This window comes from Arvicola amphibius, chromosome 10 (assembly GCF_903992535.2).
Source record: "Arvicola amphibius chromosome 10, mArvAmp1.2, whole genome shotgun sequence".
Lineage (NCBI taxonomy): Eukaryota > Metazoa > Chordata > Mammalia > Rodentia > Cricetidae > Arvicola > Arvicola amphibius.
The window spans coordinates 39,693,680-39,708,306 of NC_052056.1; the positions used below are offsets into that span (position 1 = coordinate 39,693,680).

At 38.2% G+C, this 14,627-nt stretch overlaps 1 protein-coding gene across 1 annotated transcript in view; it reads left to right on the forward strand.

Annotated features, from left to right (window-relative positions):
- Gsk3b (glycogen synthase kinase 3 beta) overlaps positions 1-14,627 on the forward strand; it is a 145,260-nt gene that overhangs the window by 96,552 nt on the left and 34,081 nt on the right. The window contains 1 exon segment of the mRNA XM_042055808.1: positions 5,447-5,542. Coding sequence (XP_041911742.1) covers positions 5,447-5,542 — 96 coding nt within the window.

Here is a 14,627-nt window from a genome sequence, read left to right on the forward strand (position 1 = left end):
TCAGACTTGGTAGTCCTTCTGTCTTAGCACCCAAGTGCTGGGATTGTAGGTATGAGCCACCAGGTATTGTTTCTGCTTTCTTCTTTATTAGTTGTTTTTCTTATCGCCATGACAAAATATCTGACAAAAGTGTGTAAGGAAGGATTTATTTTGGCTCAGAGTCAGAGGACACAGTCCCATCATGGTGAGAAAGGCATGGTAGCAGGAGCACAGGCAGCTCTTCGCATTTCACTCAGGCAAGAAGCAGAGAGCAATGAATGGTGGTATTTAGCCTGCCAGGACCCTGCTTGTTGCAGCTCAGAGTCATCTAGGGATGTCTTCCTTGGTGATAGTAAATCCTGTCGAGGTGGCAGTAAGCATCAACCATCATGGCTTTTTAAGCCTTATTTCCTTGTTGTGTTGTTGAGAGGGAATTCTAGGATTAAAACTATAGCTCTTTAAAATGTCAGTCTGTTTTAAATAATAATAGTAATGTACAACCTCACATACAACCTGGTTTCAACTATATCTCCTCATCTTTTTCAGTATCATTTTAATAGCTCTTCTACCTGCTGTAACCCTAATAGTATATGCTGTCATTTTGCTTATAGAAATTTCTTCTGAAAGCTTTTTATTTTTTATTGTTGGGGGATTCTTTTGTCTTGTTTTGTTTTTGTGGCTTTGCATATATATCTAGCCTTGGCTGTCCTGGAATTTGCAGTGTAGACCAGGCTGGCCTCAAACTCACAGAGATTTGCTCCTAGGTGTGGTGGAGGAGAAAGTTTATTGTGGATGAAAGGAAGATACAGGGAAGAGCAGTCTGGCCCCTGGGCTGGAGAGTTCTGGGTATAGGTGGGGCAGGCCAGCCATATCCTGTAACAGACAGGGACTGAGGGATGCTGTGTGGACCAGGAGGCCAGGTCTGCTTTAATATGTTAAATAGGTACCTCAGGCATTGGTCCTAGGATTTGAGACTTAACCGTTTTATTTTACAATTTACTATCTTTGTCATTTTATTACTATTATAAATAAATGTTGACACAACTCAAAAAATTCATTTGTTTTCGAGATACAATGAAGTTCAAGAGATTTTGACTTTTAATTTTGGTTTCTGTGCTGGTGGTGGTCAAACCCAGCCCTTGTGCTGCGCAGCAGATAGACCACTGCTGCATCACTGATCCAGAAACTGACACTTTTACAAACTCACCCTTATTGTTTGCCTTATTTCTAGAGAAACCACTTTAAAGAGTTAGGGACAGACACGTCTTATCTCCCATCTACCCCCCTTGACTTCCATGGTACTGTTCTTCATGGGATCTACTTCTGTCTCAGACCTTTTCTTTTTTTCAAAGCCTTTAAAATTGTTTTATTTGAAAACTTTTATTAAATTTGTTCTTTTGACAATTTCATACAAGTATATAATGAATTAAAATCACTCTTATTCTATCACCCCGTCATCCACATCAGTTTCCCCTCCTCCTTACGAGTCTCTCACATTGTTTTGCTTTGCTTTGTGACCCATTGGGTGACTGTGGGTTTGGACCTATCTGCTGGAGCCTGCTAGGCTCTTCAGGGAGAGCACAACTGCAGAGCGTGACTCCCCCACCCCTGAATCTTAGCAGTAGCCAGCAAGGAGGGGCAGCCTTCTCCCTCCCCCTGCCTCAGCTCCACGGTGACTGTTGCCAGGCCCAGGCTTATACAGCAGTCCAGTTCCTGAGATGACTACTGCGGTGGCTATATCACACCCAGATGGCAGTGTTCACAGCCCTTTCCCCTGTTCTTGCTCTCATTCTTTCTCCAGGAGTCTTAGAGGGAGTGGTATTGGTATAAATATCCTGGTTGGTGGTGGTCACTATCCTCAGCATGTTAAGTATCCATGAGTCTTTATATTTACTGTTGTTTATTATAAAGAAAAACTTCTCTGATTAAGACTGGGAGTAGTATTTGTCTGTAAGCATAAAAATAAACTTTTAGAAGGCAGCTTACCAGTCTTCTTTCTCAGTTTCTTTTTTGTCGTGTGCATGCACCTACGCACCTGTGTCTTACAGTGGCCAGAGTACGATTCTGTGTGCCACTTGTCAGACACAGGACCCCCACTCCATTTTTTTGTTGTTGCTTGAGGCAAGGTCTCTCCCTGACTTGAAACTTGCCTTCTATGACAGGCTAACTGGCCAGTGTGCTCCCGGGGTTCTGCCCCCTCGACCTCCCAGAACAGCATGCTACCGGGCCTGGCTTTTTCACCTGCATTCTTAGAAGTCACATTCAGCTCTTCTTGCTTGCCTCGCAGAAGGTTCTTCACCAACTGAGTTACCTCCTCAGCCCCAATTTCTCTTTTCTAAATGTCTGTGCCAGCTCACCTCCTGTATATAACCACTACAATTAGAAACCAAACTGTTACTTCCCTGCTAACTTTTATAGCCCATCTTCCTCTGGAAAGCATCAAGTTCTATCTCTAGCTAGTTCTTACCTCTGAAAAGATACTCCTTCTAGGCCTTCATTTTTCATGCCAAAAAATGTTTGAAACAGATAAGTGGTTGGCCAACTAGGACCCAGACTTGAATCCAGTCTTACACACGTGCTGTTATGATTGCTTTTGTGCTGCAGCCTCAGAGCTGAAGAATGAACAGGAAGTATGGCTCACAAACCTATACTGCTTACTCTGGCTCTTTCTAGGAAAAAACAAACCTACACTGGCCTGCAGATCAGGTCACTTATCTAGTTAACTGAAGTTTGGGGTTTTTTTTAGAAAGCAAGTTTCTCTCTGTGTGGGGCCATCTGGCCTAGAACTCACTGTGCAGACCAGGCTGAGGTCCACCTGCCGCTGCCTCCCTAGTGCTGCAGTTAAAGGTGAGCGCCACCACACCCAGACTAGAGATAAGGATTAAGGAAGGGGGGGGGGAGGCTCTACTATTTCAATTTTCCAGCTTTATCAACAAAAAAAATAATTGCCTAGGAAGTGCTTTGGTTTTAAGATTTAAAAGCTAATCTAAAGAGTAGAAAAATGACTCTGTTTCAGTGTTTAGCAAGGGGAGTGAGTTTGGATGTCTTTTCCCACATCTAATAGCCTTAATAAATTCAAGGTTGGATGGATTTAAATAAAGTGTTCTGGGAAATTTAATTGCTTAATTGATTTTTAAAATATGATAGGATTTTTAATGACAATCTACAAGTCAGTTATTAAAGCTTCTTAAAAGTCACAAGTGCATTTTTTAAAGATAAAAACTGCTGTTAAGCTCTGATTAACAGCAATAACTAAAGGATGTTGTATCACTACTATTGAGTAGATTCTACTCCACTGTTAATGTAGAGACGGTCCTACAAATGTATAAATGGAGTGGCTGGTTTTTACCTTCCAAATAAGTAGAACATGTGATAATTGTTTTTCTGTGGCCAACTTAATTTATTATAATGTCCTCTAGTTCTGTTCATGTTATGGCTAAAGACAGAAAAGTTTCATCTGTTTTATGGCAAAATAATACTCCATTGTGTATGCATGACACATTTTCCTGTATCCATCACCCATCAGTGTGCACATAGATTGATCTTGTCTATTGTAAAGCAATAAGCATATGAGTGAAGATATCCCCAGGATTTTATGAATCAGTAGAGTTCCTGATAAAGTCTAGATATGTTGAAGAATGTATTTTACCATCTTATCTCAGTCTTTGTTGTCTTATTTTCTTAAGAGTGTCTTTTGAAGAAAAGTATTTTAAAAGTCAATGAAGTTACGAAAGTTTTAATGGTGTCTAGAGAATTAAAGCCTATTAAAAACTAAAGAGTGTGGCTTAGGCATGCTTGGGTATGCTTTTAATCCCAGCACGTAGGTGATAGTTATCCATGAGTTCCAGGACAGCAAGGGCCACATAGTGAGACTGTCTTAAAGAATGTCTTTACTTTGTTCAGAATGTTTATAGATCTATCCCGATCATTCGTTGATTGTTAGCACAAATTAAATATTTAACATTATATTGCTCTCCTGTGAGACTGCCATTAAATTGTAAGTAGTGTGATTTTTTTTCTTCAGCAAACTTGTTTCACAAATCCATTCTTTCTCAGTGTAGAATCTGCTTGGTTTTTACCTTGAATTTTTAGCTTTTCTTTAAATTTGGTTATTATGTATGTATGAATCAAGCCTAGAGTCTCGCTTTTGAGGAAGGACCTGTTTGAAATTTGCCAACAGATTTTAGGCTACAACATTGTTAGGTTTGGCCAACTTAAGTGTTGCATTTCCTTCTTATAGCTACTAAGACAGTGTTGGAATACAATGGGGAAGGAAGCCAGGGTTACTTGTATATTTTGTCATTTTTTATTTACTTTATATGCATGACTGTTTTGCATGCATGTGTATCTGCAGCATGAGAGTGTTCGGTAACCTCAGAGGCCAGGTGGTGTTTTTTTTAAATACATTTTTTATTGACATTTATTGAGCTCTATGTTTTTCTCTGCTCCCCTCCTTGCCTCTTCCCTTCCCCCTTTGATCCTCCCCCGCAAGGTCCCCATGCTCCCAATTTACTCAGGAGATCTTGTCTTTTTCTACTTTCTACTTCCCATGTAGATTAGATCTATGTAAGTCTCTTTTAGTGTCCGCATTGTTGTCTAAGTTCTCTGGGATTGTGGTTTGTAGGCTGGTTTTCTTTACTTTATGTTTAAAAACCACCTATGAGTGAGTACATGTGATAATTGTCTTTCTGTGTCTGGGTTACCTCACTAAAAATAATGTTTTGTAGCTCCATCCATTTTCCTGCAAAATTCAAGCTGTCATTATTATTATTTTTTTTGCTGTGTAGTAATCCACTGTGTAAATGTACCACATTTTTTTTAATCCATTCTTCGATTGAGGGGCATTTAGGTTGTTTCCAGGTTCTGGATATGACAAACAAAGCTGCTATGAACATAGTTGAGCACATGTCCTTGTGGCACGATTGAGCATCCTTTGGATATATACCCAAAAGTGGTATTACTGGGTCTTGAGGAAGGTTGTTTCCTAATTTTCTGAGAAATCGCCTCACTGACATTCAAAGGAGCTGTACCAGCTTGCATTCCCACCAGCAATGCAAAAGTGTTCCCTTTTCCCCACAACCTCTCCAGCATAACTTGTCATCAGTGTTTTTGATCTTGGCCATTTTTACAGGCCAGGTGGTGTTATAGGACCTCCTGGGATAGAGTTACAGATAGTTGTGTTCTTAACTGGTAAGCCGGTCCCTGGAAGAACCGTAGTCTGTGGCGGTATAGCATGGTTTACAGACTGATACAAATTTAAAAGTCCTCACAAAATCTATTGAGTTTTATATTTTATTTGTTTGGAATTTTTTATTTCAGTAAAACCAGTGCATGCACATATGTATGTATGCATGCATGCATGCATGTGTATGTGTGTGTATATATACATACACACATGTACATACATACACATACATACATACACACACATAGGAAAAGTTGACAGTATTTGTTTTTCTTGCTTTAGGTCCTGGGAACACCAACAAGGGAGCAAATTAGAGAAATGAACCCAAATTATACAGAATTCAAATTCCCTCAAATCAAGGCACATCCTTGGACAAAGGTGAGTCAAAATGAGTTTTTAAGAAAGTACGTCAACTAATAGTTAACTGAATTTTGGGGTTTTCATTGTACTTAAGCTAAACTATTTTGAGAGTACATACCTTGTGTTGATTTCAAATACACAGCAATCCTCTGTGAAGGTAGCTCAGTGGCTATAGTTCAGTGTCTGACAGTATACTTTATTCCTACTGATGGCCTGTAGACAATGTCTAGCCTGGGCTTTCTTTTGCAAGTAAGAACAGAGGACAGAGTACCCATAACATTAAAATAATGGGATGGGATTTTTAAAAACTTAAAGTTTTAAACTTAATTTCTTGATTTAAATAGAGATGTGTAATTCAATATTATCACAGAAAAAGGGTCTTTAAATTTTTCTTTATTTTTTAAACTATCAAAATATAGACCTTCTTATAGATGTTGCATGTTTTCCTTGTTTACTGTCCTGTTGATACTTTAGGAGAAGTAATTTTAAAGCAGGTATAATCTTGTTGGATATGTACTTGGAAAGTAATTTATGTTTATAAGATGTCACTAGCCTTTGGGAAAACCTAATCAGGAGTTTTTCCACTTCAGGTTGTATGATGAAATTAAGTGTGCAAAGAAAAAATAGAATGTGTCAGAATTTATAGATGGTGTTCATTTTTGGCTGCCTCATTTTATAGATTCAGAAACTCTAGCCAAAGACAGAAATCCATAGATGCAGACTGCAGGCAGCTGTGACAGTGCTAATGCTAACACTAGCCCTTGTGTGTCTAATACTGAGTCCTTAGATCAGTCATGTGGTGGGTGGGTAGGAGAGAGAGAAGGGGGGAGAGAAACAGTCAACTTTTTTAAATTGTCCTCATAAATTGGTTTTATACATCGATACGTTTGTAGATCTTATTATAAAACATTTAAGAGTAAGAGATGAAGTAATTTAAGACTAGATCAATATACTTGGCCCTCTCTTCCTCCTTCTGTTCTGTTATTGTTTTTAATGATATGATGATTACATGTATTTCCTCTAATAGTCTCATAGCCTCTCTTCAGACAAACACTTAACATTCAACTACCTTTTTCTACTTTAAACAAAGATAACGGTAATATTTTGGTGCCAGAAATACACATTGAGGCTTTCATTCTCCTAAGAGGCCAACCCCTTCTTTTTTAAACTTTATGGCGAACACTAGTCTTTGATAAAGTAGTCTTTGATCTTTGTGTTTAAGGCTTATTTTGGAGCCAAGTGAAATAATATTTAGGATCTTTTCCATGGCTCTAAACCCAGAGGATCCTAGGTGACCTGTTGTGCTTAGAGGTCAAGTAACAGACCCACTGGAGTTATTACAGGTCAGTGTCTATTGTGAGGCATTTATACTTGTAGCACAAATAATGAAAACCCAGAGACAGATACTGGGGTTCAGCCTAAAGATCAGAAAAGCAAAGCAGCCAGCCACTGGCTCTTATTTCTATCTCAGACCAAAAGGGTGATCAATCCTTAGATTGAGACTGAGAGTGAGACCTGTCTCCTCCCATCTTATATTCCTCTCTAGAGCCAGAATTAAAGGCATACACCACTGCTGCCCAGCCTCTGTTTCTAACTAGTGTGACTGCTGGGATTAAAGGTGTATGCAACCACTGCCTGGCTTGTATGGCTGGCTGGTGTGGCTGCTTTGTACTAATCTTCAGGCAAGCTTTATTTATTAAAACACAAATAGTAACGCCGTTATTTTTTCCAGTTTTTGTCTAAAATAAAAAAGGCTATAACTAATAAAAGGAAAACTATACAATAAGTACAATAACTATATACAATATATCTATAGGCAATAAATATATCAACAAAGTCTAGTCCATTTGCACTTGACAAATTCAGAGAAAATACTCCATTATCTATCCTTTCTTAGTGAGTCCAAAGTCTTGTACCTAATTTACTTTCTATCATAACTTGTTTTCTGTATCTGATAAACAAGGAAACCTATGACTATCTAGTCTCCCTCAGAGACCCAAGAAGGAAATAATTATTAACTGAGTAAGCAGGAAGTGCAAACAAGCGACTTCCAAAAAATGTGAGAAATGACAGAAACAGCTGGCTGCCTGGACTGTCAACCAAAGTTTCTCTACAATGTTGGGGCATCTATCTTTAGCTTACAGGCCTGGTATGCCCGACAGTTTTCTGTGAAGCAGGATACTCTGAAGGGCTGGTGTTTGGCAGTCATTCTCTTTTGTGTCCAATTAGGACAGCACACTGCCAGCAGTCAGGGCAAGGGCATTTTCTTGCCTAGTGGCTTACTTTTGCCACAAATAAAGTAAACTTCATGTGGAGTTTCTTTGAAGCTCATTATCTTCGCTGAAATAGATTGGTGCTGCCAGGAGCAGACATGACTCATTGTCGTAAAAAAAAAAAAAAAAAAAAATCCTGAAAAGAAAAATTGGGGTTAATTGTCAAATCCTGGGAGAGGTACTGTATCATTTGTTGTTTAGTCTCTGTGTAATGGGAAGGTGCAAGGCTTGTCTCAGTCCTGGCTAGAGTAGTCTGTTAGGCTGGATCATCTTAGCTAGACACCTTGAAATTGTTCTGAGCAGTTTGTAGTCCAAAGCCAATCTTTATGTGGTGATTTTCAGCTTAGTGGTGTTATCATAGTTCTGGAGGAATCATTATTGTGGGCCCCATCCTCCTTATGGAGACTTCAAATTTTTCTGTTAGGCGTGCTTATGGTTCATTGTTGGAAATGTGATATACCAATAGACCATTTACTTGTTTTCTTGAGACATTTTTTTCTGGTTGATTATTTGTCCTTTTTCTTCAGATGTCTCATTTGTCCAGTAGTCTTCAGATTCCTTAGCTGGATACCTTTATTCTCCTGAAAAGACAGAAACAAAACCCTTCCCCAACCCTAATTTTGAGGAGATTCTCTTTTGGCAAGTTATATCTGATCAAATAAAAAGTATTGGTTAGTTGTGTAGTTTAGTTTAGATTAAACAGCCATGCTGTTTGATGAACTATCATTCATTTGAATTAAGATGTGTCTCTTGTTCAAATTGAATCTTTATCAGTTTTGATGGTATCCATAGATTTCTTCTTTAGAAACAAAAGCAAAACCCTTTCCCCAACGTAACACATGACCTGGTTTTCATTATGAGGTCAGTACATCTTTAAAGTATATCTGCTGATTTAATTCTGTAGTTTTTTTCTACTATCCAATGTTTATTTGCAGTTCTTGTTCCTTTCTCATTAGCATTTTGAAAATTCAGAGTTGATAACGAATTATGCAATCTATTTCTGGGGTATTTATCATCCCTTTATGTTTATTTAACATATCATTTAGAGTTCGATTTGATCTTTCTATAACTGCCTGACCTGTAGGATTGTGTGATCTACCTGTAATATGCTTTATATTATAATAAACAAAAATGGTTTATGTTTTTAGAGACATATGCTGGAGTATTCTTAATAAATTATGCTTAGAAAAAAACATTTCTAGGAACACCCTGTTTACAGTCCCTTTTAAGGAGACCTTGTTTGCCATAATTGTAACACTTGACATTTTGATTTTTCTTCAAACCTCTGGAAACCAACTCTCCTATCCAAATATATCATGGTCATGAAATTCAATATTAGTTTTATCTCGGATCCATTTCACCAAAGGTGCTGACCTTGCCTTTAACAGCCTTATTATCCTTTTGCATTGAGAATTAGCATTTTCAAGAGTCAGAGCTTCAATTATTATTTGTCTTGCTTCTGAATCTGGTATCATTGTATTTGCTGCTGAAGTCAGTCTTTGTAAGAAATCTGTAAAGGCTTTCTTTTGCCCCTCTATAACTTTAGTAAATGACTCAGTTTTCTTTCCTATTTCTTCAATTCTGTCCCAAGCATTCAGAGCTGCTGCGTGGCATAAATCCAGGGTGTGATCATCATATACAGCTTGCCTTTCTATAGTAGCATAATCTCCTTCTCCAAGAATGTGATCTTAGGAGATTTCTCTACCTCTAGCTTTACTCCATTGTTCAATAATCTTAGCCTCTTCTCTGAACCAGGTCCTCCATTATAATAGTGGATTAGACTCTAAAACACTGTTAATCAATTCTATCCCGTCTTTGGGGATAATTCTATTACAAACTGACCACAAGTTTAACATTTGCTTCACAAAAGGTGAATGTAAGGAGGCCGCTTGTTTTTGTTCCCAGCCGCTTATCCCCAAAACAATCACACAGAAACTGTGTGATAATTAAATTAATTAATTGAATCACTGCTTGTCCCATTAGCTCTTATTGGCTAACTCTTACATATTAATTTGACCCATCTCCATTAATCTGTGTATCACCACGTGACTGTGGTGATAAAGTTCTGATGTCTGTCTCTGGCAGGGTGACATAGCTTCTCTCTGACTCTGCTTCCTTTCTCCCAGCATTCTCTTTAGTTTTCCCCACCTATGTAAGTTCTGCCCTGCTATAGGTCCAAAGCAGTTTCTTTCTTCATTAATGGTAATCACAGCACACAGAGGGAAATCCCACATCAGGTGTATGCACACCATATGAGACTATTGCTTCCTTGAATCTCCTTAAATCAAACATTGGCACAGGAATCCTGTTAGCTGTAACAGAACCTCTTCCATTTGACAATTCCTGTAAGGTTCCTCAATATATTAAGATTGGTTGTCTGAAAACCTTAAGCTGTTCCTCTCTATTTTTATAATGCAGTGCTGAAATTGGCTCCCCATTAAATTCTTCTGTCTGGATTTGAATATTTCTGTGATCTGTTTTATTAGGTTTTTTTCTAAGTCCTGTATCATAGCACTCAGGTTAATCATTGTTTTTAGTGATAAAACAAAAATGATAATGCTTATAATATTTACAATTGACATTACATAAACCCCATCTAAATTAGATGTCTTCTCATTTAATTGTTCCATTTTTCAAGCTGTCTAGCATATTATCATACAGATATACAAGTCCCTCCATTGTAATAGTTTTTAATGCTGGAGAAAAAAAAAACTCTTTTAACCAACTCCTCCCTTTAAGAATTCCCAACTGTCAGTCAGGCGGTGGTGGCTCACACCTTTAATCTCTAGCACTTGGGAGGCAGAGACAGGTGGATTTCTTTGAGTTCGAGGTCAGCCTGGTCTACAAGAGTTAGTTCCAGGACAGGCACCAAAGCAACAGAGAAACCTTGTCTCAAAAAACCAAAACAAAAAAATTTCCAATTTTCCTACCAAATCTGCTGACAGTGTTGATGGTTATTGCTGTTGGGTAGAACAGTAAAGCCTGACTGGATTTGAAGGTAGCTACCTAGTTTGACAGTAGCTTGAGAAGGTTCAGGGAGAACCTTCCAGGAGAGAAAAAAGAAAAACCTAGCTGGTAGGGCAGTGTCTCTGGATGCATGTAGCTTCGGCCTATGCTGGTGGTTGTAAAGCCACAGACAAAACAGGCTTTTTGTGAATTTGTCCTCCAAATGTTGGGCACCAGATGTAGCATAAATAATAAAAACCCAGACATAGATACTGGGATTCAACCTGAAGATCAGAAAAGCAAAGCAGCCAGCCACTGGCTCCTACCTCCACCTCAGACTGAAAATGGGCAACTCTGCCTCCATAAATCCTCAGACTGAGACAGACCAAGACTTGCCTCCTCTCATTTTATATTCCCCTCTAGTGCTGGAATTAAAGGCATGCACCACCACTGCCTGGCCTGTATGGCTGACTAGTGTGTCTGCTTTGCACTAATCTTTAGGCATTCTTTGTTTATTAAAACACAAATAATATACCACTATGTATAGTATACTGTAATTCCAACTAAGTTAAGGAGACAGGGACATAATCCAAAATATAGATTGGTATAGGAAGAATATAATTCTGGGAGAGTTTATGTTCTGCCTGCCTGTACTTCTATACTTTTAAGTAATCATTATTTTTGTGAAGCAAGAAGGAGGTGTTCACCACTTGTCCTCCATGTTGACACACACAGTGGAGTTGAAACCAAACAGTGCTACAATCGCAGTCACAGAATCCCCGGTAACACTCAGTACTGCCATCTGCTGTGGGAACTCCTTCAGCTCCTTCAGCCAATAGCCTTTAAGATACTACGCCCTAGGCTTTTGGCTGAAAGAGCTCCCACAGCACCCATCAATGTTGACACGTGGTCATATCCCTTATCCCCGCCCCCAATTTTATCTCTGCACAGGAATTATTAGCCAGAATAAAATATGAAGAACGGTTAATTATGAGTTCTGGCCAGCAGTAAAGCTGCAGTAAATTAAACATTGCTCTGACTTCTGGATTCTTGATGTTTCTCTAAAACCCCAAATACTTTCTAAACTTGAATGAAATGCAGAACCCTTTTACTTAGATGTTGATTTCTATGACATGTATAGAATAATTGTTCCATTTTCTTACCTTTTATATTAAAACTGCAATGAACCCTGCATTTATATAGTATCCTTTGACAATTTAGCTTTCCCTTTATGCAGATATATTCTGTAACAAATAAATTTGCATTAGTGTCTCATTAATACACACAAACTTGCAAACAGAAATTCCAGTTGGGTAAATGATCAGAATATGCTTGCATTGAATTTTCCTTTTTAAAGATTTTTCAAAAATAAAATGTGGAATTCAAGATTCCAAGAGGTAGTGTCATTGTATCTTCCTCCTATTATGCTGATTGACAGCAGCTGAGAAATGCTATCTGCACTAGGTTGCCAGTAGTGTTGTTTAAAAGTATATATAGTGTTCTCTAAAAACACTTGTCCTCCAGGTCTGGAAAGACAGACAGGCCTTTGTTTTCTTCTGTCTTCCATTAGAACTCATTTGAGTCCTCTTTTCTCTAGCCATGAGAGTATATGAGCCCTGGCATCTTGGCTGCAGTGTAATACTCAGTAATTACCACATACTCCTTCACATCGTCTTAAAAATACACTGAAATCCACCATGGAATCCTATTTAACAGTCTCTTTCTAAAAACAAATTATTTTTACAAATGTACTATTCTGCATGATGAGTAATTTGTATTTTTGAAATTAAGAGAGAAATAAAGATTAAGGGGAAAACTGTCTTTTTCACAAACAAAGGATGCAGGTGTGCAGGAGAGATAGACAGATGCTGTGTTACAGAGTTTTTGCAGATTTAAGAATCCATTCAAGTTGCCCTTGGCCATTACAGAATATCTAGCATGGGACTAGAGCATTAGTTCAGCACTTAAGACATTTGTTGCTCTTGCAGAGGACTGGGGTTCCATTCCCAGAACTCCCAGGACATCTGATACCCTCTGACCTCTGCAGGCAACAGGCACACATGCTGTACACATAATGTACATGGAGGGAAAACCCTCATGCACATAAAATTCAATATATCTTAAAAATTATAAAGTATATAGTGCAGCCTAATCTGTTGTTAAAGCATTTAATGGCTTAAGTGGGAAAGGAAATGAAGGCATATGTTTTGGTGTGTGCTGTATATTTCAAAGAAGCTCCCGGACTGAAAGCTAGCGGAAGTGATACTTCAGTAGATTGAGAATTGAATAGAGATTTCATTGGAAAAAGAGATAAATTTAAATGTTGGCCTTTAGTACATGGAGGCATGGCTAAACAGTGAGTCATTAAGTATGAAGTGGGGTTTAAATACTATTGTTTCTTTTTATTTGTTTTGTAAAATAGTGATTATCTATCTGCCTTGTCTTCAGGTTCTTTTCAAAATACAGCTATAATAGTTATAAAGGATTATCTTATTTTAGTTGTGAATAAATGGAGAACATTCTACTTCCAATACACTTCTGCCTTGTCTTTTACTCCTTCCTCATTATGTTTTGTTTTAGGTCATTGTGATAGTATAGACCTATAAAACAACCTCCTACCTCCTTACTGATTTCAATCCTTCACTGTCAGAAAGTGCCATCCGTCTTCCTCATTACACCCAAATTCTTACTTCTCTTAGTCCTCATAGCCTTTAGGAAAGGTGGCTGTGAAATGCATATTATGACAAGGGTTATCACATGGCCTGATTTATTATTATTTCCAGCATAGATATTAGCTGCTTCTCCATTATGCTCAGAACAGCCCCACTTTGGGTGCTGACCATCTAGGTCATACTGTCTCAGTCTTTTCCTAGCTGCCCTTTCCAGCCTTTGAGATTTCCTGAGGAATCTAGTTACTAGTTTCCCACATCTACTTTCTCCATCTTTTAAATACATACCATTAGGCAGTGAATTTAAAGTTCAGTGTGTAATTAAGGGGATCTGTTGTTTGTCCCGGCCGCTAGCTTACACCCAAAATAACCACACAGAAATTGTACTAATTAAATCACTGCCTGGCCCATTATCTCTAGCCTCTTATTGGCTAACTCTCACATCTTGATTTAACCCATTTCTATTCATCTGTATGTCACCATGAGGTTGTGGCTTACCGGGAAAGATTTAGCATGTCTGACCTGGCAGTTCCATTGGCAGCTCTCTGACTCTGCTTTCTTCCTCCCAGAATTTAGTTCTGTCTTCTCTGCCTGCCTAAGTTCTGTCCTATCAGGCCAAGCAGTTTCTTTATTGATTAACCAATGAAAGCAACACATAAACAGAAGGACCTCTTACACCAGGGATCCCTAGTCAGATCGTTCTCATTCTGTAGTCGTCATGGGTGTCTCCCATTTCCAGTATTGAATAGCTGATACCTTTTGTTTAAATTATTCTGACAAATATTCTCTGTTGTACTAGTAACAAATAATTCTGAGGTCAGATAAGTAACACAGGTATCTGTGTAATTTTATAAAGTGGTGGAAGTCATTTGTAGTCTACTGGTTTGTGGAAAGAAGTAGAACAGAATCCCAAGGGTCCCATCGTTTATCCTTATATTAAACTACTTAATAAGTTAGCTGTATATGTTTATCATGTAATTAAACTTTCCTAATTGATCCAGGAGAAGCTACATTTTTTTTTTCTCCATCTTGTTAGTATCTTTCCCTCTCCATGTTCCACATGCAGTGTTCTTCCTTTTCTTCTCTGTCAAGCAAATACTAATTCAGCTCAGGTCTCTCTTCTCTCATGAAATTTTCTCATCTGTGTAGTTTGATTATTCATCATCATGTAACTACTTTATTACCCACTGAGTCATTGTATAGGTTACCAGCAAT